The 24,937-nt window shown below is 37.7% G+C and overlaps 1 protein-coding gene and 1 pseudogene across 8 annotated transcripts in view; one reads left to right on the plus strand and one right to left on the minus strand.

Annotated features, from left to right (window-relative positions):
* The window catches only part of LRRC28 (leucine rich repeat containing 28), a 133,938-nt gene that overhangs the window by 101,720 nt on the left and 7,281 nt on the right, over positions 1 to 24,937 (plus strand). For 4 of the 8 annotated variants that reach the window (XM_074400088.1, XM_039480059.2, XM_074400089.1 and 1 more), the window contains 3 exons: positions 4,700 to 4,875; positions 6,495 to 6,654; positions 24,125 to 24,402. In XM_074400088.1, the coding sequence (XP_074256189.1) occupies positions 4,700 to 4,875; positions 6,495 to 6,654; positions 24,125 to 24,197 (409 nt within the window). In that variant the 3' untranslated portion in view covers positions 24,198 to 24,402. Of the gene's footprint in view, positions 1 to 4,699; positions 4,876 to 6,494; positions 6,655 to 10,620; positions 17,606 to 24,124; positions 24,792 to 24,937 lie in introns of those variants that run through there. The other 4 variants (XR_012517858.1, XR_012517859.1, XR_005582317.2 and 1 more) reach the window with 4 other exon arrangements.
* On the minus strand, positions 20,085 to 24,130 carry LOC141584669 (protein PBDC1 pseudogene; annotated as a pseudogene).

Raw genomic sequence — 24,937 nt, forward strand, 5'->3', positions numbered from 1 at the left:
GGCATATTTGCTTACTGAGGAGAACTTAATGGTAAAAGTGATCCTATACAGGATGATTATTTCCAGTTGTTTGATTATATAAGAAGGAAAAAAAAACCAAGCCACTGCTTTACTTTTTCTTGTGCAAACAAGCAATTATAGCTGGATTTGTGTCCAAATTGGTTAAATATTATTCTAATGGTTTATTAATATAACCACTGAGGGGTAATAGAGTTGTTTGTATGAGAAATATATTCTGAGTTCTGAATTAAACCGATATACTAAAAGTAGTCCATTTTTATGTAGGGGCTGCCTGCCCCCAGTATCGGATACCGAAAACCATGGAGCAGGACCAAAGTGGCCTGGCTGCAGATGAAAGTACTAAAGTGTGATTGGAACTGTCATTTAAGAGACTGAGTATGTAGTTTGATGCCCATAAAGTTAATTGTTGTTAAAACAAAAATATTAATTGCTTTTAAGTGTTAGTGGAATATAAGAGAACCCAGAGTCTCTATAATATAACTTTCACAATATCCAGGAAACATTCCAAAATTACAAGACATGTGAAGAATCAGGAAAATGTGACCCATTCTCCAGAAGAAAGGTGACCAGCAGAGACTCCAACTTGAGATGACTGAAATTGTTGAAATGACAAACAGGAATTTCAAAGCAGCTGTTATAATTATTCTCAATGAAGTAATGAATGAAAAGGCCGGAAAAATAGAGACTATTTAAAAAAAAAAAAAGGAAATCTAGAATTGCAAATACAGTGTCTGAAGTAATAAATTAACTTGATGGACTTCATGGCAGAATGGTTGTTAACAGAGGAAAAGTCACTCAACTTGGAGGTAGATCAGTAGAAATGATCCAATCTGAAGGATACATAGACAAGACATAGAAAACAAAAATGAACACAGCATCAGGGACCTGCCAGCCAATGTGAAAGAGTCTTATGCATGTATAATTGGCATCCTAGAAGGCAAATAGGGAGAGAATGGGTAACATCAACAGCAAACATGTTTGAAGAAATAATGTTTGAAATTTTCCCAAATTTGATTAGAAACAAATTTACATTTTCAAGAAGTGTAGCAAATCCTAAACAATACGAATTCAAAGAAAACTATGCAAAGGCAAAGCTGAAACAAACAAAAGATAAAAAGAAAATTTCAAAAGCAACCAGAGAAATAATACGACATACAAAGGAGCAATTCAAAAAGATTGTTAATGTCTCATCAGAAACTTTGAAGTCCAGAAAACAGTACAACTATATTTTATAAGTGCTAAAGAAAAAAGTCAACTCAGAATTATATAAATACATTCTCAGAACAGAAATTAGCCTAAGTAGCTCTGCCAAGATGACAGACTCTTTGTCCAAGCCAAGGTTTATTCTTTCTAGGTGACATAGTTTCTTTCCATTTCCATATCCACTTCTCCCCTTTCCTTTTACTTTTGCTGAAGAAAAACTTTTTTGCTAAAAAAGAGAAGGATAAATCTGTAGCAGTTCCCACAAGAATGCACATGTAGATGACAAAGCATACTTTCTGAAGAAGAAAAGGTCATTATTCGCGTGCTATCAAAAGTCATACAGCTCCCACTCTCCTCTCACTCTACCTTATTGTCTGTCTCTCCTCACTGTAATAGGCCCAGTTCTGATCTTAAGTGTGTTCCTCACAAATGTATATGCTCATATGTACCAAATAAAATACACAATTTTTATGGAGGCACGGTTTGTAGTAGTTCCACACTACTATACAGCAATGAAAATGAATAAACCACAGTACACACAGCAACATGGATGAATTCCAAAAATATAATGTTGAAGAAAGAAACGAGGCACAGCAACCTTCATGCTGTTCAAAAAGGCCAAACTAGGCTATAGTGTTAGAATTCTGAAATAGTGGTTCCCTTTGGGGTATGGGTTTTGCTTAGCAGTGGGACCCAAGGTGGTCTTCTGAGGGTCTTGTTCTTGACCTTGGTGTGATTAATGTGTTCATCTTGTGAAAATCACAGAGCAATTGGGATTTGTGTACTTTTCTATATGATATTCTTAAATAATGTTTTAAATATTTTAAAGTTTACCTTAAAATATTGATAATTTATTACTTCAACATTATATTAAAGAAAAACAAACATGATTATATTGATATGTTAAGAAATACTTTTGGTGAATTCTGTAGCCATATATAATAATTTTTTTTTTTTTTTAAACAGAGTCTTGCTCTGTCACCCAGGCTGGAGTGCAGTGGCACGATCTCAGCTCACTGCAACCTCTGACTCCCTGGTTCAAGCGACTCTCCTGCCTTAGCCTCCCAAGTAACTGGGATTTCAGGCATGCGCCACCATGCCCAACTAATTTTATGTATTTTTAATGGAGACGGGGTTTCATCATATTGACCAGAATGGTCTCTATCTCCTGACCTTGTGATCTGCCCACCTCAGCCCCTCAAAGTTCTGAGATTATAGGTGTGAGTCACTGTGCCCAGCCAATATTAATTTTTATATTAAATTATGATATATTCAAACTACAGCCATTAAAATCAGGAATAGGAGAGGAGTGAGGGCCCATTGTTGCCCCTACCATCTGTCTAATGGAATAAGATGGAAAAAAGGAAATAGACATTATAAATACTGGGAAAAAAGGACTAGACAGATCTTTATAGGTTATATGCTGGAATACCTAGAAAACTCAAGATATTCTACCAAAAAAGATTTTTTTCAGACATATAAAAGAATTTATTAAGGTGGCTAAATATAAGATAGCATACAAAGTTCAACAGCTTTTCTTTATGCCTTCAATAATTAGAAATCAAAGTTAGGGGGAAAATGTCATTCATATTTGTACTACCCATTTAAATATCCAGTAATAAATTTCACAACAAAGGAACAGAATCTATATGAAGAAAATTGTGAAATTTGTATTAAAGGATAGGATATAAAGCACTAGCTAGATAGTACAGACATACCATGTTTGCAAATAAGGAAATTTATTATCAAATTATCTGTCTTAACATAGAAATCAATGTTAGTTCTAATTCAAATCTCTGGAAGTCTTTAGGGAAATGTAGATAAAATAATTACAAAGTTCAAATTGAATCGTAACTGAGAATTGCAAGAAAAAAAATTGAACAAGAATAGTTAAGGCAGACTTACCAAATGATAGACTCTTCTGTAAAGTATTATAATCAAAACACTATAGAGTTGACACAGAGTTAAATTAAGACTTCACTGAAACAGACTAAAAACTCCAGAAGCCAGTGCCAGGGTATATGGGAACTTAATATGATAAAGAGAATGTTTTAATTCAGAGGTAAATGATAGTGTTGTTTAATAATGCTACCAGTATCATTTTTCCATTTGGTAAAAGAAAAAAAAAGTTGTGTCCTATTTTATATTATATAACCAAGAAAGACAGATAAAACATCTACACGTAAAGACCGGGTGTGGTGGCTCACACCTGTAATGCCAGCACTTTGGGAGGCTGAGGCAGGCTGATCACTTGAGGTCAGCAGTTCAAGACCAGCCTGGCCAACATGGTGAAACCCCATCTCTACTAAAAATACAAAAATTAACCAGACATGGTGGTAGGTACCTGTAATCCTAGATTTCTGGGAGGCTGAGGCAGGAGAATCACTTGAACTTGGGAGGCAGAGGTTGCAGTGAGCTCAGATTGCAGACTGTACTCCAGCCTGGGTGACAGAGAAAGACTCCATCTTTAAAAAAAAAAAAAAAAAAAAAAAAAACTCCATGTAAAAATACAATAAACATACTGGAAGAAACATTAGGATAATATATGCAGAGTCTTCAAATTAGGGTAACCCTCTTGAGAAATTCAGAAAATGTAGATGCCATGAAGGAAATAAGTGGATAGATTTCACATGAGAAAAGAATGACTGCTGGCAAAGGGAACCATATGCAAAGTTAAAAGACAAAAACATTTTTGGTGATAAATATTTCAGTGCATATGACAAAGGATTGTTACCACCAATATGGAAGTTCCTACAAATGGATATATTTTAATTCAATAGAAAATTAGGTAAAGGATGCAAATGGACAGTTTGCAGAAGAAGAAATATAAATGGCCAGTAAACCTAACAAAAGGTGATCAAACTCATTGGTAACCAAGGAGACATTTCCATTAATCAGCCTAGCAAAAACTAAAGTGACTGATAACATCCTGTTCTAATGATGGTGTGGGTAAATGGATACTTGGCTTATTGAGTATGCCAGGAATATTTTCCCCACAAGTTTATGGAAGGATCCAATAAAGTTATCTTCTCCCATTTAAAATCTATTTGTTTTGTGGGTTTAAGTTTTTCTATACAAAAATTATACTAAACCAAGATGCTGTTAACCAAGTATTCTTTTTTTAATTTTTAGAGTTTCAAAAAAACACATACTTGGAGAGGGTAATAAAATGGGGAAAAGTAAAATTTACAAAGAAAATTGTGTTGAGCCTAAGAAGGAAAGTTCCTTTAAAGTTCGTCCTCACTGGAAGTGACTGGTCCTCGGCAATGATTTAGCGGAGTTCCAACTGATGAGTTTAGATTTCTAGGCCAGGTTTTATGAAGGAACCCGGGGTAGCATCTGTTCACTTTGAATAGAATTCTGGCAATTCAGCAGTGTCATAAATTTTCAAATGTATATTTTGATTAACACATTTTATTGGCACCTGTATTCTTTTTCTTATTGCTAATAATACTGTGAATGTGTCTTTCTGCAGCTGTGGTGCTCCCATTCAAGTTTCCGAGGTGAAGCTGCTTTCCTTTTCATCAGGGCCTCGAACCGTTTTCCTACCAGCCGAGGTGAAGGCCATAGGGACAGAGCATGATCACGTCCTCCCTTTGCAGGAACTGGCCATGAGAAGTCTATATCATACCTACCACAGCTTTCTGAAAGGTACATGGGACTTCTGTTTTGTTTTGTTTTAATTTTTCTGTCTCATTTAGTAAATATTGTGCTTTGTGTACCTGTTTTGTCTTTCATCATTAACAAAAATTTATTGTGGTAAAATAGACATAACAGAAAAGTCACCATTTTATCCATCTTTAAATTTACAGTTCAGTGGCATTAAGTACATTCACATTGTGCAACAGGATTTTTCTAATAAGAAAAATAGTTTTGATATTTTATTAAAACTGATCACTTTAGCACCCCCCACAGACAGAAGCGTTCTTTAAAATGTGGTTGTCAGTTGTAAGGACAGTGCTTTAAAGTTCAACTGTGTGGTTTCAAGGAAGGAACTTGGTGTTTGGGAATGTGTATTTGGCTGAAGTAAAGGCTGGCAGTAGGGGAAATTTGGAAGGATCTTGTCCTTCAAGTTGAATACGTCAGTAGAGCAGGTTTTTCCCTTGCTACCTCCTCGCATCTGAGCAATGTGTATACCTAAAGGAGGAGAAGTACTGGGAGCTGTTGGCAGTATTGTCGCAGCGTGCCAGCTAAAATTTGGAAAGGATTTGGCAGTGCACATTTTTGGTAGGTATTGTGGGTGTATGTCTGAAATGCTTTAAGACAGCACTAGGCAATATTAATATGAAAAATACATTTCAAGTGTTTTTAAAACCGTGAAATGTTTGATCTTCACTTAGAAAACAGATTCCATACAAAAACATCTCACATTAACCTTCCAGAAATGCCTAGTGCAAAGTTAAGTTGGTTTTAAAAACTAAACAGAAATCTATAGTTGTTCACCAGAGAATAAATTCCATTTTTCTAAGTGTTACTGATGAGTCTGGACAGATGAAAAAGGTAAAAAGATGATTTGTATTTCCTTCCCAAAGATGAATTGATAATTTTTAGATTGCACCTCAGCATGACCATTTCTTTCTCTGTTGGATGTTCATCATCAGTAGAAACCCAGCGTAAATGTGTCCTCAAGATTGCCTCGGTCACTGGGGCGTTTTGCTTTAAACATCTCTTTTGTGTAGCTCAGACTAAGCTGGGAAGGAAGCTCTCTATTTTTATTAATTACAGCTTATGGGAGTGAGACAAGGAAAAGCTTGGTTTCATTATTTTTCATTCTCTTTCATTTCCTCCTTTTCATTCTCTTCAATAAATATGATTTAGCCCTGGTAGATGATTGATACTGAATGCCGTATAGATTAGGGAGCAACTTAATGAAAGTCAGTTTTAGTCTTCAGTTCCAGTATGTTTAAAATTCTCTGACTCTTATTAAAGTTTGCAAAATCCTCTTTGGGTGAATTATGCCTTTTGATCTCTGTTCTTAAAAAAAATTTTATCTCTTTCATTCCTTGCCTCTACCTCAGGACAGCTTCTGGTTGTTCTTAAAATGAGTGAATTTGTGTTTTCTTTTAGTATCAAAAATATAAAAAACTCCTTTCATTTCCAAATGATGTTAGATTTTTATTCAGTGCCTATAAATCAGATACAGAATTTTCAACATGAAGTACTTTTAAGTAACTGAACTTAATTTGGTAACAAAGAGAAATATTTTGAGAAGCCTGGTTTAAGGAAGTCTGATTTTTTACTCCTGTGTGTGATTTTCTCTTATGTTCCAGATTTGAACTTTCTGTCTCCAATCTCATTACCCAGAAGTCTCCTGGAGCTGCTGCACTGCCCTCTGGGGCACTGTCATCGATGTAGTGAGCCTATGTTTACCATCGTCTACCCCAAGCTCTTTCCCTTGAGAGAGACGCCAATGGCAGGGCTGCACCAGGGGTAATCATGCCTAAGTGGGCACCAGGGTTTACACCCAGGCAAGGGGTGCTGGGCAGGGAGGGGAGAGGCTGTGCATGAAAGCATTAAGTCAGCAGTTTTAAAGGGGCATAACATGCTTCCTGAGAAACAGCTAAATGAAACGATGCATACTTTCAACATCACAAGAAAACTGGACTTGCCTTTATTAGTTAATTTTTTGGTCATACGCTAGACAGTTTTATTGTATATATTACTTAGAGGAGCTCATTCTTTGTGAGAATGTTTTCCTGCTATTTCCCTATTCACAGTAGCCTTTAGGCAATAAGGGATGCAAAGGAAAAAAATATGTTGTATAATGGGATGGGCCCAGCTCTTTTACTTAGTTGGTGTTGCCAACTGAAAATGCGTGGCCGAGTTGTGTGTGTGTGTGTGTGTGTGTGTGCGCGCGCGCATAATGCACACACGTGTTTCTGTTTTGAGTTTCTAACCCTTCCAAGTGGCATTCTCATGCCACTCTTATTTCTTAGAACATTTGCTTTGAATTTGCTAAGAATGTTCACTAAACAAAACCCCCAATACTGCTACTTTAAAAAAAGAATAGCAGTTAAAGATAGGTCATCAAATGAAAAATCCCCCATTTGCACAACCTTAGTTTATGGGCTTCCTAAATTTAGGAAACTAAATTTAAACTTTTTCTAAGATTGAATTTTTTTTAAGTTAAAAGAAGTACTATCGTACCTAATTTATCACCATCAAATATATTTCAGATGAGTAAATTTTCCAGGTGCCTGAAGCCATTATACCTCTTCAGTGCCAAAAAGCATTTCACTTGTAATCATGTTAATAGAAACCTTTCCAAGATTTTCTTTCTTTCCTTTGTTTCTTAATCTATGCAAGGTAGGCAGTATGGGGCAGTGTTCAGAGCATGGACATTGCACCTGACAAGCCTGGCTCTTCTGCTGTGAGAATGTGGGTGGGCTATTAGGACTTCTCAAAATGGGGATACAACAGACTGCGTGACAGGGCCATGTGAGGCTTGGCAGATGAGAAAGGCACCCACCTGGCACTTAAGACAACAAATGGTAGTTCCCATTTCCATAGCTCTACCCTCTCCATCCCAAAACTGTATTTGTCTTTTTCTTGCTCTGGATAATCCTGTTTTGCTATACTTCAGTTCCTATTTCAATCTTCTGTGTTCTTAATGTTTCCTGCTTACAGGAGCCCTGCTCCAAATCTTTCTAATTTGATACCTCTAAGGTGATCAGATAACCAATTTGATGGACTTGCATTTAAATTAGAATAAAAAGAACTGAATTGGGGTCCAAGTGTATTACTACATGAATGAAATTAACAGAGACACATTTATGAGAAGCATATAGTGGTCAAATCGACAGGCCCTGATTCTAATTCCACAAGGCAACCTCAGGCAACTTACTATCCCTGAGCTTTGTCTTTTTGTCAATGGAATGGGAGTAATAATAGTATCTGTTTAATAAGGTTATTGTGAGAATTAAATGTGATCATCCCTGCAAAAAGCCCAGGATGGTATCTGGCATATAATAAATACTAAGCAAATGTTAACTATTATTATCTATTTTTATAGCTCAGAGGCTTTTTCTTATTTTTAGCAAATTATATTAGCAAGATATCACAAGAAAATCTTAATTCATTAAACTACAGTTAAAACCCTTATGCATTATTATACAATTTCCTGTAGAAGACATTTTCTTACTGAAAATATGACAACATAAATAAAATGATATGGTCAGGATGCTCAGTAACCAATCAAATTCCGAATACCTGTTTTTAAAATTAAACTTTATCATGGCAGTTTATTTATGAAAACAAAGTAGATCCTTCAAATGAAATCACTTTTATATTATCTTTATAAGAAATTTGGGGAATTTAGTCAGTTCTCAAATTTTCCATTTACTGTTTAATTTCCCTGCTACATCTTAGAAATATAGTGTGACTAATCTTCTATTGTTTCAGAACATAAATATAATAGTATTAATAGTATTAACTAATAGTACTAATTTCATAAAATGAGTATATCAAGTACATAGGACTAAGGGAATGTCCTTTTCTTGCATAAATAGTGGAGATGAAATGCCAAGATACGAACATGGCTTTCTGTGTAAGTTAATGCTACGGTCTGAAATTGAGAGTTTGTGGCTTTCATTCAGCCCACCAGGCTGTGCTCCTTCCCATGTTGCCATGGAGATTGTATTAAAAGCATTGGCTTCAGTTTTTACCATAGTCTTTAAAGTCCTTTCTTTTGTAACTAAAAACCAAATACTTGAATCTCCAGTAGCTTGTTGCTGAAAATATTTTTTAATATCATAAACTCTGAAAGATTTTTCTAAGTTTTCTAATATATTCAATTGGTTGCATTGCTTGTCATGCAATAACACATCAGCCACTATCTAAATTAATGTGAACGTCTGGCATTATTTCAAAAAAGGAGCATATTGAATAATCTTCTAAAATACCAAAGTCAATGGAAGTGTTAGTTTCAACCTAAATTTGATACTGAGTGAAGTAAAAAGAAATGACAGTATTTTGCATAAACAATAAATACCAAACTTTCAAATATATATAGCAGAGAATAGCAGCTAGTACATTTATGACTTTTGATTCTGTAGGCATAGCAAATTTTTGTTTTTAAAACTTATTCATTAAAATGAAGAACTTCAACATAGAAGATTATTTCTTAGTAAAATAACATATATCTCTTTTCCCAAACATGTATGGCTCTCACAAGTTCCGTATTTCCCAGCAGGCAACCAGGCTACCCAAAGTTTTTCAGGGGCATTGGATTAGCTTGCTAGGAATGCTGCAACAAAGTGCCACAAACTGGGTGACTTAAACAACAGAAATTTATTGTATCTCAGTTTTGGAGGCTGGAAGTCCAAGATGAAGGTGTCAGCAGGGTTGGTTCCTTCTGAGGCTATGAGGGAGGGATTTGTTCCAGGCCTCCATGGCTTGTAGATGGCCATCTTCTCCCTTCGTCTCTTCACATCATCTTCCCTTTATGAATGTCTGTCTCTGTGTGCAAGTTTTCTCTTTTTATAAGGACACCATTCATACTGGATTAGGGCCTACCCTAATGACCTCATCTTACCTATGTGCAAGGACATCGTTCCCAAATAAGGTCTCTATATTAGTCATCTCAGGCTGCCAAAACAAAATGACAGGGTGGCTTAAACAGCAGAAATTATTTTCTCATAGTTCTGGAGGAAAGAAGTCTGAAATCAAGGGGTCAGCATGTTTGGGTTCTGGTGAGGGCTCTCTTCCTAGCTTGCAGGCAGTCAGCTTCTCATCATGTCTTTACATGGCAGAGAGTGTCTCTCTTTATAAGGGCAAAAATCCTATCATGAGAGTCCCACCTCATGACCTCATTTAGACCAATTATTTCCCAAAGACCTCCTCTCCAGATGCCGTCACATTGTGGCAGTTGGGCTTCAACATAAATTTAGGAAGGAAACAGTCCAGTCCCTAATAGTCACATTATGAGGTTCTAGGGGTTAGGACTACAACATAGTTACAGTTCAACCCATAATAGTTTGCCCTCTGGTCCCACTGAGATAAGAAAAAAGGTGTTTTCTCTTGCTCTTACCCAGTCACTCAATACTGAATGTCTCACATCTTGTCACCAAAATCTGTGGGAAATTCTCCCCACCAGCAACCAACTGGTTCTCCAGTAGACGCTAGCTGGGTGTCCTGTAAGTCCGTCTATTTGTGACACGATCTTACTAGAGATAGGATTAGATCCCACAGGTTAAGGGCTCAGTCCCACAAGACTGCCTCCACTTCAGATGCCAGTGGTGAGTTGTAGATTGTCACCTGTACTTCTGACTAACCAACCAGCTATATAAAATCAGGGCTGCCAATACCTCCTTCTTGTGTTCAATTTAGTTGTTAGAGTGGCTCACAGAAGTCATGGAAACACTTAACTGTTTTATCTGTTTTATTCTGCTATGACAGAGTACTTGAGATCGAGTAATTTATAAAGAAAAGAATTTTATTTGGCTCATGCTTCTGGAGCCTGGGAAGTCCAAGATCAAGTGGCCACATCTGGTGAGTGCTGTCTTGCTGCATCATAACATGTCATAAGGGCAGCAAGTGCAAGAAACAAAGAAAATCAGACCAAACTCATCCTTTTCTTCAGGAACCCCCTCCCATGATAACTAACCCACTCCTGTGATAATGACACTTATGAGGACAGAGCTCTCATGGCCTAATCACCTCTTACTGGCTTCACCTTCCAGGACTGTCACATTGACAATTAAATGTCAACATAAGCTTTGGAGGGGACATTCAAACCATAGCACTTGGGTTTACTGGTTTATTATAAAAGATACAGATGAATAGCCAGGTAGAGATACAGAGGGCAAGGCATGTGGGAATAAATATGGAGCTTCCATGCCTTCTCTGGGCATGCAGTCTTCCAGCTATCCCAAAGTTCTCCACACCCAGTCCTTTGAGCTTTTATGGAGGCTTCATTACATAGGCATGATTAATTAAACAAATGACTATTGGTGACTGGCACAACTTTCAGCCCCTCTTCCCGTCCCAGAGATCAAGGATGGGACTAAAAGTCCCAAACCTCCAATCATGTCTTGGTCTTTCTAATGGCCGGCACACACATCCTGAAGCTACCCGGGGATTCCCCAGCTACCAGTTGTTTCATTAGCATATGACAGATACTCTATCACTCAAGAAATTACAGAGTTTTAGGAGCCATATGTCAGGAAACAAGGTTTAAGACTAAATATTTCACAATACCATATCCCCCAAAATTCATGTCCTCACATGCACAATAAATTCACCCTAATAGATTTAGGACATCCAGAAAGTCCTAAATCTATTTCAGCATCAATCCTTAAGTTCAAAATCTCATCTTAAATATCTAAATTAGGTATGGCTAAAACTCAGAATATAATTCATTCTGGGACAAAACTCCTCTCCAGCTATGAACCCAAATAGCAATTTTTCTGCCTCTAGCATGTAATGGTGGGACAGGAATAGGATAGACATTCCCATTCCACAAGGGAGAACATTAGAAGGGGGGAAAAAAAGGGGGTCACAGGTCTCAAGTCTAAAATCTAGAAGTTCAAATTCCATTAGATTTTAAGAATAATCTTTAGCTTCACACTTTGTTCTCTGGGCCTAGTGGGATGACAGTCACACTCCCTTAGTCCTGGATGAATCAAAGAGGTTGCCCTACCCTTGGGCTCTTTCTTCCCTTATAAGGATAACATACGTTTGCATCTAGGTAGACCTTTTGGCCATCCTTCTTAGAATCCCAGGAGTCTGACAGCCTTTCTTCATCTCATCCCATCTCTGTCCTGTTCAGTACAAGCTAGCAGTATTTTTGCTGAAATAGTTGATGATCCACAAGTCACATGCCTAATCTGTTTGCAAACCATTGTTCAGCCACACCCTTGGTGTTCTTTCCACAGCATGCTTTCTATGTTTTATAATACGAATAAGGTGAGAACTTTCCAAATCTTCAAGGTCTGGTTCCTTGTTGCTTAATAATGTGCTCAATTTCTCTCTCTCCTATTTTACTGACATCTATAAGCAGCAAGAAGAAACCAAGCTGTGCCTTCAACACTTTGCTTAGAAATCTCCTCAGCCAAATATCCAAGTTATCACTTAGAAATTCTGTTTTCCATCCAGCAGAACACAATTCGCTCAAGTCCTTTGCTAGTTTATAACAAAGATCACCTTTCTTCCAGTTTCCAATAACACATTCCTCATTTGCAGTCTGAGACTTCACCAGAAGCATCTTTCACATTTGTATTTCTGGCAACATTCTGTTCTGACAATGTGTATATTTTCCAAAACAATAGAAATTTTCTCTATAGCTCCTTCCTCTCTTTCTTTTGTGAGCCCCCACCAGATTCTTCTTTATTTCTCCCAATTATCTCTTTTTTGTCACACACCTCAAAACTCTTCCATCCTCTACGCATTAACCCATGTCAAAGCCACTTCCACATTTTTAGGTATTTGTCATAGCAGCACCCCACCTCCTGATAGCAAAATCTCTCACACTGAAAGAGAGAGAATGCTTGATTTTAAATTGGCTCACACAGTTGTGAGGGCTGGCAAGTTCAGAACTGTGGGGCAGACTTGCAGCCTGGAAGTTCAGGTAAGAGTTGAAGTGGCAGTGTTGAGTCTGAATTCTGCAGGGCACCAGGCTGGAAACTTAGGCAGGGATTCTTTATTGTAGTCTTAAGGAGAATACCTTCTACTTTTTTGCTCTTAAGGCCTTTAACTAATTGGATGAGGCCAACCCATACTGTGGAGGGTAATCTGCTCAACTCAGAGTCCACTGATTTAAATGCTAATCATATCTTTAAAAAATACCTTCACAGCAACAGCTAGGCTAGTATTTGACCAAACAAATGGGCTCCAGAGCCTAACCAAGTTGACACATAAAATTAACTATCACAGTTAATCAAAAGGTCTTACTTTAATCACCAGGGAATTTTGAGACAGGAACTATAGATAGCCCAGTATCCCAATGGTTCTTCCCATATTTCTGGGTTAAGCTTTAGCCATAACAGGTAGTACAGAGTGTGTTCAGGCTTTATTGCTGTGTTATCTCTGCTTTTGTGTAATAAGCCATGGGGTGATAGTTCTGGGGATAAAGAGATCATTTGAAAGTTGAGCTATGTTACTTTACTTAATACTATAAGATAGGTACTTATCTTAATCATACAAATAATATGCACTTCCGTATGATCCAACCTAATATTCCTTTTACAGGGGAAACAGGTACAGGAACATTACAAACTGGGCCAAGGTGTCATACCAGAGCTGGGATTTGAACCCCAATAGTCTGGCTCCAAATCTGTGTTTTAGCCACTGTGCTGTTTAATTAGCTAAGTGGACCATCATATTAGCATGGGGAAATCTTGAAATAAATGAACTCATAAATAATGAGTTTAAACATACTTTCAACTCAAACTTATAAACACAAAATTAAATATTCTCTAACATGGTGAACACAATACTTTTGAATATGCATATGTATGCACATACATACACACACACAGGTGATTTGGGTGTTTGCACTAAAGAGTCCTGATGGATGGAGCTCCAGCTCTTTACTCTGAGTATCTTGGGAGGGGGGACTGTGGAGTTATGAAGTAGTCAGGTGGGAAGGGAACTTTCATTTTCAACTCTATATACTTGGGATATAATTTTACAAATCTATGAATGTTTGAAAAAAATTCTACCTAGAGGTATTTGAAAAAGCCCTTTGCTTAAAACTATATACACATCAGAAAAGGAAAGGTTGTTAGGGCAGTTTTTTTTGTTCAATTAAAAATGTTAAGCAAGTTACATAAAAGATTACATAGTGTGATCCAGTCTTTGTCAAGCAGTTATAGGTGTGAATATATGTGTACATCTGTGTGCACATATATAGTAAATACATGCACATACACACAGATTGAAACAATTGTGTGTATATATAGAAAAAGTCTTGAAGGACTTATATACCAAAGTAACAGTGGTTTCCTTTGAGTAGTGTTGAATTTTTGTAACAAACTGGTATTGCTTTAGAAATTTAAAATATTTTTAATTATTAAAACACTAGTATGCCAGGTGCTTGTAATCCCAGCTACTGGGAGGCTGAGGCAGGAGAATTGCTTGAACCCAGGAGGCAAGGTTGCAGTGAACTGAGATCGTGCCACTGCACTCCAGCCTGGGTGACAGAGCAAGACTCCATCTCAAAAACAAAACAAAACATTAGTATACCAATGGCTTCTTTTAAAAAACGTTTTGAAGTTACTTCCACATAGCTCAGAAGACTCGTCCTCTTGCTTATTAATTTATCTACTCACTCAGCAAACACACTTTGAGCATCTACTGCCAGCCAGGCACTGTGGTAGGTGAGGATGCCGTGGGCTTCAGTTGGGCGACTTGCAAGCTCAGATTTACATAGCTTGGTTCTTTCAGGAATTCTTGGTCTTCTGAGCCAGAGTGATTCTATCAGAGTGCCAGATGTCTGAGTGGTTACTGTGCCCTGACACAGAGACCTGTTTGTTAGAGGGCCTGCAAAACTGACTTGGTCTTACAGGTTCCCTTCATCTTTCAGAACAACTGATACTCCCTTCTCCCACTCACTAGTTTATTTTTAAAAGAAGCTCTTTTATATAATTGTTATCTGGTTTCATCACTTATGAAACGTTTCACATTTCCTTACCCTTGCTTTTTGTGGCTATTGCTTCTTTGAAGCCAAGTAATATCAGTCATACCAACATTATCTGCATACTCATTTTGGAGATTTTTTTTTTCCTTTTGGCAGAAACCTATTCATTGGCACCCTCTTAAGGTGGCTTATGAAATTTCCCCTAAGTGAAACAGTCTTCAAAAATTTAAGTAAAAAGTTCTTAACTCTTTCTTCCTCCTTAGAACATTCAAGAATTATTTGCCGACCATCTGTCATGGGCTGTGCTCTGCAGTAGGTACTGAAAATTATGCTTTGACCCCACCACTCAATTCTTTTCTCATATATGTATCTCATTCCTAATGTCTAGGGCAAGGGGACAAATTAAGAAAGAAGTCTGCTTGACGTTTCTGTTTCTGTACACAGAATCTTCCCATGAAAGACAGTCGCTACTGACATAAATGCAGGAAGCAGATACAATATATTATTAGATCATTCTTGAGTAAGTTAATATGTACACAAGCTCAGGATTTTAACTTTGTCTTATAAATATTTTTTCTTTTGGCTTGACTTTCTGTATGAGTCAAATATATGCTTTGTGTTTTTAATTAGGAAACATTTGCAGAAAAAATCCCACATTTCTTATGATTTTCGTGGGCTCCAGTATGTACCAACAAGCATTGTGGTTCGTTCTTTTAAGGAACAGTGGTATTTCTGTATTTTAAAACCAGGCTGAAATGCTCTTTTTTCTGCCTTGACTGTAAATATGCTCAGAGATTCTAAACTGACAAATGCCATGTATGATGTTCTTTGTAGAATTTATCAGTGTCTTTTTCTTAACTGCAGAGCTTATTGCTTAGCTCAGAGTGTCTTCCCAGACCTCTTATATCTCTGGTGCCACAGTTCTGGATTTTAAAGGACTTAACCTACATGAATCCATTCTTAACAGCAGCAGATTTGTTGGTGTACTTGTAATAACTCAGATTATTAATACAGCAAGCAGATACAATATGTTTTAAGATCAGTCTTCCAAAAGCAAATAAGTACACAGCCTTGGGATTGGTTTGTAGCACAAATATGACACCTCCAGGTTACTCACTCCACTCCCATGAGCTTCATAAGGAGTTGATGATGATCCAAGGGAGACTGTCCTTTAATAAGTATAAATCCCATGTCTTCATGGAATTGGATGCTTTTGCTTGGGAGCTGTATTAGTCTGTTCTTACGCTGCTATGAAGAAATACCCAAGACTGGGTAATTTATAATGGAAAGAGGTTTAATTGACTCACAGTTCCACATGGCTGAGGAGGCCTCAGGAAACTTACAGTCATGACTGAGGGGAAGCAAACACATTCTTCTTCACATGGCAGCAGGAGAGAGACGTGCTGAGCAAAGGGGGAAAAACCCACCATAAACCCATCAGATCTCATGAGAACTCACTCACCATCACACAGACAGCAGCATGGGGGTAACTTCCCCCCCATGATTCAATTACCTCCCACAAGGTCCTTCCTATGACACATGGGGATTATGGGAATTACAACTGAAGATGAGTTTCGGTGAGGACACAGGTAAACCATATCAGGAGCTTTATTTTTGAAAACTAAAGGCTGTGGTATTAAATGTATCCCTTGTATTAATGATTTGCATTTAACATCATTATCTTTTGATCCCTGTGTTTTGTCAGCTATCCCCAAAATGCACTTGATAGTTATTATTTTGTGTCTGTGGTTCTTTTCAGTTATGATTTATACAAATGTATACATTCTGCTGTAGCATAAAAATTATCGGAACTAGAGTTCTAACCAACTTTATTTTTTGTTTAATTTTTTTTAATTTTCTTCATTTTTATACCTACTATGGGTACATAGTAGCTATATATATTTATGGAGTACCTGAGATGTTTGATACAGACATGCAATCCATGATAATCACATCATGAAAATCACATTCTCTCAAGCATTTATTCTTTGTATTACTAACAATGCAGTTATACAATTTTAGTTACTTTAAAATGCACAGTTAAGTTTTTGACTATAGTCACCATGTTGTACTATCAAATACTAGGTCTCAGTCATTCTTTCAGATTATTTTTTGTACCTATTTACCATCCCCACTTCCCTTCAACCAACTTTAATTTTTAAAAATTAGAGGTAATGCAAAATTATCTTATAACTTAAAATTTACGTAATTTCCTGAGTTAAGAAAAAACAAAAGTGATGCTTCCCTTTTCACTTTCTTAAAGATGTCATTTGAAAACCAGTCTTCTGTTTTGACCAAGTTAAATTAATTCATTTCAATTTTATATTAGTGCTTTTTGTGTTCTAAGAAATCTTTGCCTGCAAGGTCATGAAGCCTATGTAATTGTATATTAATATACTATAATCCTCTGTTCCATTCACTTGATCTGTGTCTATCTCTTAGTCAATACCAAACTATCTTAATTGCTATAGATTATGCTAGGCCTTAATATCAGGTTGAGTGACACTGCCACTTCACTTTTCTCTTTCAGGATTGTTTTAACTATTCCAGACCCTATACTTTTCCACTGAATTTTAGAACAAATTTATTTTTATTATATTTTTTTAATCCAAAAAGCCTTGTTGAGATTTTCTTAAGGATTGCATTTAGGCCAGACATGGTGGGTGACACCTGTAATCCCAGCACTATGGGAGGCCGAGGCAGGTGAATCACCTGAGGTTAGGAGTTAGAAACCAGCCTGGCCAATGTGGTGAAACCGCAACTCTACTTTAAAAAAAAAAAAAAAAAAAAAAAAAAACATAAAATTAGCTAGGCATGGTGGTGGGCACCTGTAGTTTCAGCTACTCTGGAAGCTGAGGGAAGAGAACTGCTTGAACCTGGGAGGCAGAGGTTGTTACAGTGAGCCAAGATTGCGCCATTGCACTCCAGCCTGGGCAACAAGAGCAAATAAAAAAAAAACCCAAAAAATGTTTTCTTAAGTTTATACCAAAATATAATTTTGGTATAAACTTAAAAAATTTCTATATCTTCATTGTTAGCATATGTGTTACTGATTTTCATATTTTTTTATATATGTTGCAGCCTTGATCAACTGGCTTATTAGTTCTAAGAGTATTTTTTGTAGATACCTTGAGATTTTCTGCATAGAAAAATCATGTCATGCTGTCTACTAAGGCATAGTTTTATTTCTTCCCTTCCAATCTGTATGCCTTTTTTTCCTTGCCTTATTGCAATGGTTAGAACTTTGAGTACTATGCTAAGGTTGTGAAAATAGACATCCTTGCCTTGTTCCCAATCTTTTAGGGAAAACACTCAGCTTTTCACTGTTAAGTATAATGTGTTAACTATAATAAGCTAATATACATAATGTGTTAAGTATAATATATGTTAAATATAATATATTAAGTATAATGTGTTAGACCTACTGTTAATTAGGGTATTTTTGGTATGTTCTCTTTATTAAATTGAGGAAGATTTCCTTTCTATGTAGTTTGCTGAGAGTTTTAATCATGAAAAAGTGTTTGCTTTTGTTAAATGCTTCTTCTGAGTCCACTGATATGATCGTATGGTTTTTCTTTTGCCTGTTGATATGGTGGGTGATACTGATGATCAAATATTGAACTAGCCTCACATGCCTGGAATAACTCCCACTTGATCATGATGTGTAATTCTTTTTTGTACATTTCTTTAATTTGTTAATACTTTGTTGAAGATTTTAAAATCTTTGTTCATGAAACATATTGGTCTGTAATATTCCATTTTTGTATTGTCCTGGTCTGGTTCTGGAGTCAGGATAATACCAGCCTCATTAAATGAGTTAGGAAGTGTTCTTCTTCTTGTTTTTTTCCTGAAGAAATTGGGTAAAACTTTTCACAACTTTCTTTCTTTTAAACTCTGTTATCTCCAGTGAAACCATCTGGACAGGGACATTTGTTTTCTTTTTTAAGTTATAAATTCAGTTTATTTAATTGTTGTAGGACTATCCAGGTTGTCTTTTTCATCTCAGTTGAGTTTTGGTAGTTTGTGGTTTTCTAGACATTGGTCTGTTTGTTCTAAGTTGTCAGATTTATTAGTATAAAGTTGTTTCTGGTATTCCTATACACCTTTTTAATGGCTGTAGAATATGTGATGATATCACCTAGTTCATTTCTAATATTAATTTGTGCGTTTTCTTAATCTTTGTCAGTGTTGCTCAAGATTTATCAGTTTTATTGTTATTCATAATCCTGGTGATTAATTTCATTGATTTCTCCTCTTTATTATTTGCTATTCTTCTGCTTGCTTTGGGTTTATTTTGTTCTTTGTTTTTAAAAGCTCAGAGGAAATTTATAGCACTAAGTACTTAAATTAGAGAAGAGGAAAAGTCTTAAATCAATAATCTAAGCTTCTTTGTAATATAAGCATTTAGTGCTATAAATTTCCCTGAGCACTGCTGTCCCTAGCTATGTACCAAAATTTTTGATTTTTGTATTGTATTTTTGTCTTCATTCAATTTGTGTATGTTTTAAGTTCTTTTGAGATTTCCTTTTTGACCTATGGAAGTGTGGTCATTTGACCCATGGGTCAAAGAATTGTGATGTTTAATTTCTGTATGTTTGAAGAATTCCCTCTTTTCTGTTACTGATTTCTAGTTTGATTCTATTCTAGTAAATGAACATACTCTATGATTTTAACTTGCTTTAAACTTAAATTGTTCTTCATTCTGTAGTTTTGTGGTAGAAATGTGAGTTACTGATTTTAGATCTTTCCTTTTTACTATGTGTGTTTATTATAAGTTTCCCTTTAATTACTGATTTGGCTGCATCCTATTACTCTTTGATGACTTGTATTTCATTTTCATTTAGTTGAAAATTTGTTTTATTTCTCCTCAGATTTCTTCTTTCACCTAGACATTTAAAATTAAGTTGTTTAATTTCTAAATATTCAGGAATTTTCTAGCTATCTTTTATTGATTTCTAGTTTAATTCCATTCTTGAGAACATAATTCATATGATGTCTTTTACGTTTAAGGTGTGGTTTTAAGCCCAGATTTTGTAAAATTCTCATTTAAGTGTTCTTACCGGTTTATGGCTGTGGCAGCTCTGTCCAGGTGGGCAGATCTCAGCTGTGACTTGGTTATAGTTCATGGGCATTTGAAACAAAAAACATATATTCTGCCACTATTGGATGGTGTTCTATGTCAGTTTTTTAATTTATTGTGTTGTTATTCTATCAGTTGCTGAGAGTAAGGTGTTGAAGTCTCCAATTCTATTTATGGATTTATCTATTTCTCCTTTCATCTCTATTATTTCTTTTTTTTTTTTTTTAAAGAACCAAAAGACATTTATTTACAAAATTTCTTACTTGACCAGTGGTGACAGCCAAAAAACAGTATACCAGAAAAAATCTACTAACACCCCACTAATAGTCTTCAGGACAGTTCATACAAGGGAACCACAAGAGCAGATCCTATTAGGCTAGAAGGATGTCCTCCTGAGTGTTCTTAAATTCTACAAGAATTTACATTTAACCAAACAGGTCTGTAGAAGTAGCACTGTGTTAACTTGTAGGCTCAGTTGACACATAGCTTCTAGAGTGCTGTTCCCTGTATACCTTACATAGCTTTTTCACATTTTGTTGATGTCTTTGTCAGCTTCTTCCCCTTTTTCTCCTCCTTTGTCAGTTTTCTCTTCTCTGTTGATTCCTTCCTTTTTCTTCTCCACTATCAGCTCCTTTCTTTCCTCTCTCGGTGTTCTCCTCCACCGTCAGCTCTTTTTTCTCCTCCATTGTTGACTTCTTTCTCTCCTTCTTTGTCCTGAACACTGATATAAACAGCTTTGTTATAGCCTACCCGGTTCCAAGCAATTTCAATGGCAAAGAATTGTATCCTGGGGGCAAAGATGGTGTTTTCTTCAGTGTAGCCCTATTTTCTTCAGTGTAGCCCTGAGAACAATCTCGTAGCAGCAAAGTACCATAGTTGAAGTCTTCAACAATCCCGTTAAACTTGCAGCAGAATGGCCTCCACTTCTCTTTGGCTGATTCTGACTTGAGTTCTTCTGGGTCTAATACATCTATCTTAAGCTTCTCACAATTTTTCTGGAACTCAGAGTAAATTTGGTCATCTACTTTGGTAAGTTTCAGGAATTGTGGGTCAACTGATGAAATCAGCTTGTAATAGACTTCAGCATGCTGCATTGCCCTCATGGCCCAAGCCATCTCAATGTCAGGATTCTGCTGGGAGGGAAAGCGCATGTGCCACAGACACCAACTCCCCGGAAACCGGTTCATCAGTTCCACTGGTAGCCGCCATGTTGCACCCCAGAAATCCTCTATTATTTCTTAACAGCTTCATTGAGATAATTCATGTATCATATAATTTCACCCATTTAAAATATACAATTCACTGTTTCTTAGTACATTCAGTGAGATGTCCAACCATCACTCCAATCCATTTCAGAACATTTTCTCACCATGACGGAAACCGTGAACATTTAGCTGTTGCCCCTGTCCCTTTATCCCCATCATACTTAGCCCGAGGCAACTGCTTATCTACTTTCTGTCTCTGTAGATTTTCCTGTCCCAGGCCTTTGGCGTGGGGACATGGGCTTTACCTGGAGTCAGTTCTGTCTGTGCCTGTTACTGGTTCTGGATTGGGGGCTTCTACAGCATTCTGTTTAAGATAGAGAGGGCAATAAGGTACCCAGGGAACTGGCCAGCACTGCATTGTTCAAGTCCCACAGTCCCTAGGCTGTCTGGCTTCATTCTCCCTTTCACAGCTTGCTTGTGTTTATTTGCTGTGTTATGTCCAGAGTGTTTCAGGTGTAGGGGAAAAACCTGGGAGGAACGGGGCCTACCCCATCTTGGCAGAGCCAGAAGTTCCCACTGAAATATACTTTCCCCCCAAATCCAGAGGGATCCACGAAGTGTGTATTTGTTTCTCTGTGGTGGGCAGTTCTGGATACAGCTCTTCTATTCCATTTGAAACTGCACTGATGTAGCAGGCATGTGAACTCTTACAGGATTTCTCTCTCACTTCTGATAATCATGTATCTATTAAGACATCAAGGGTGCATGCTACTTCCAGTTTTTATTCCCCCTTGCAAGTACATTTAGCCTTAGGAAAGAAAAACACTTGTTGGACCTCCTGGAAATTTTCAAGAGGTGGCTGAGCAGGGTACGCCACCTTGGGTTCTCTCCGCAATCCCATTTCTCCTCCCTCTAGAGTCTGCAAGGGGAGTCTAGCATAGCTCTCTCATCAGCTGTTGGCCTCCACTGAGTCAGTGCTTCTGTTAACCATTCCTGGGTGCCTAATGTATTACATTCTGAAGTCCAAGTGAAGTACTCCTGTTGGCCTGATCCAATCTTACATGCATTCTTGCTGGCTAATGTACTTAGAATCCATTTCCCTGTGTGCCCTCCAGGTTCCTGCTAATATAATTTGACAAGATCCTGCAACTCCATCAGCACATACATGATTTCCTCCAAGAGGAGACCTTTCAGTGATCTCTAGATCATGCTCGGATTTTACTCTTTTTTGGCCCCGTAGGCAATGAGTATTGATGGTTGTGGGTCTTCAAGAGTTTTCAGATGACCACCCCAGATGAAACCACTGAAACATTTTTACCCAAGGGAATGCTAATTTTCTTAGAAGGCAGAAAGGGCTGTTTCTGATATGAAGAAATGTTTATAGATGTTAGAGAGCCAAGGTTCTTAGATTCATGCCTGTCTAGAGGCTCCCATATCATCAAGTGTCAAGTTCCCACTCTTTCCCAATAGCACCTTTACCTTAGCTGAAGGGACATGGCATAAATATATCTTAATTTGGCATGTGATCCTGAAACCTCTACATTTAGCCTCAGTCATGTCCCTTGCAGCTTCATAAAATAAAGATTCCTTTGAGGCCACCATAAAAACTTTGATTCTCTGCCCATGCCTTGAGTTAAGATCTCAAGGCACTAAGCTCATCATTTTCTTTCTGGAATCTCTTCAGCACAGTCAAAAGAACCATCTCACCCCACAAACTTGGAATCACCATGATGCCATAGCAATCAAGTGCCACAGCCATTTGCTCTCCCAATGGCTTGCCCTCCTGTTACTTTCTGTTTCAGTGATATCTGAGTAACCGTGATGCCACCACATGCTACAGATTAGCAGGATCCCACTTCTCCCTAGTAAGAAAGAAAGCCATTCATGTACTCACCAGCCCAACCTCAGAATCTCACTTGGATGAGCTGCTTCATTGGGCCACTTCTCATAACACATACTGTTCATCAGGGCTAGAAAACAAAATGCACATTCAGCTGAGACTCTGAAGAGAAATAAATGAAGAGGGACAATCAGCTGAAGTTTGGGCAGGGTGCAGAGCACCCAGAAGGATAATGAGACAGCCAGGGACTCACAGCAGGAGGAAGCACTTACCATGCTTAGTCCTTGGGCCTGAAGGGCAAACGGAGCTCTGGAGCCCGGCGAGAACCAGAGGTGGCAAAGGGGGCTGCCAAATAGGAGCTTCAGTTGTAGAGGGAGAGAGGGAGTGGGGTGGAATACTCAACCTTCCCTCTTCCTGCCCTTCAGCCTCCTGCTGGTGCCTCCCACTGGCCTTACCAGAAGCTGAAGATGAGGCAGCTTTGCTGGTAAAGTCTATAGAGGTCCCCTTCCTGGGCCACGGAGAATGGCAGACTGGGTTGAGGGTGAGGAAATGGAAAACAATCAGCACAGGGGATCTTGTGGAAATAATAGAGACTCTTCTCCCCCTACCAGAGGATAGCACTTATGCCTGGAAAACAAGGCATCTAACAGCTGGAGCTATCAAGAGTGGGTCGGACCCCCTGCTTGGGTTCGGGACTCACTGCACAAAGGTGCCCAAACCTCTTCTGTATGGGGAAGACCTTTGAACTGTATTATTCACATTCTGAAATGACCTCTACAAGCAATCTATGTGTATACATACATTTGTAGGATGAATTCCTTAAAATTGTTGTTCAAGCTCTGCGGTATATATGTGTTCTGGCTAAATGGGTGACATTTTCTGTTACATTATTTTTATAATGGACTTCAAATTCTACCATTGCATTGTTGGTTCTAGTAAGCAGAATTTGAAATGTAATGTGGAAAAGGTATTTTTTTTCTTAGTTTCTACTTTAGGGATAGTATATCCTTTGAACACTACTATTAAAATGAACAGTCACGTGCACATACTTCACCTGATTCCAGTGCTCGGTTTTAAAAGGAAATTTAAATTTCTACTCTGCAGTTTGTTGACTATGGCTAATCCTTCATTTTAACAAAGAAAGAACCAGAAACTTTAATCTTGAACTCACAGTGTTCTCTCCCTTTCTCCCCTTCCAGGAGGACAACTGTTAGTTTTGTGGCTTACTGCTGCTCCACCCAGTGTCTGCAGACTTTTGACCTGCTGAGTTGATAAACACTCAGGAGCCTCAGGAGCACTGCCAGCTTGACGCTGGGGAATCCAGCCAGTCCAGAACAGACTCTTCCATCCTGTCCTGTCCAAGGCGGGGCACTGCAGAACTCTGGAAATGTCATGATTGGGCTTCAGAGCTAAAATGCCTCACCCTTCCCCCAAGTTGGAATATATCCTCCCCCAAATTAAGGACCCGTTTGTCTTCTGTGTTTTTCCTTTTTATATGAGTGTGTCTTTTACACAAACTGTTTATAGATCGATGGGCCTCCCCAAATCTAATTTAAAGCACGTTTCAGGTCCCTGGAGAACAGTGATTTGATCATCTAACCAGATTCCCTTTTGAACACACATACCTTCAGTGATGCTTCCTCTCTTCTCCCTTGCTTTTCCCAGAGAGTGATTCCCCGAGAGCATGTTCTGCACAGTGTCTCCAGTGGAAACTTGTCAGTTTTTGAGGAGTGTCAGCAAACCCCATGGTCTCAGTGGTCTTGAGTAGCAGGGTGGGGTGCCTGAGTTGGCGGCAAAGTGAGACTCCCATGGAGGCTCAACGAGGATCCCAGAGCACACACCCTCTGGAAAGTTCCAGCCTTGTTTGTAAGTTTTCCTATGTAGCAAGAGACTTTTGTGAGGAATTTTAAAAACAAAACTGTAGATTGTAATGAAATGCACTCTTATTTTTTAAAAATGTTTTCAGAAAAAAAGTTTAGAAAGTTTTAAATTTTCTGATAAGATTTGTTTAT

The sequence above is a fragment of the Saimiri boliviensis genome, chromosome 5 (genome assembly GCF_048565385.1).
Source record: "Saimiri boliviensis isolate mSaiBol1 chromosome 5, mSaiBol1.pri, whole genome shotgun sequence".
Taxonomy (NCBI): Eukaryota; Metazoa; Chordata; class Mammalia; order Primates; family Cebidae; genus Saimiri; species Saimiri boliviensis.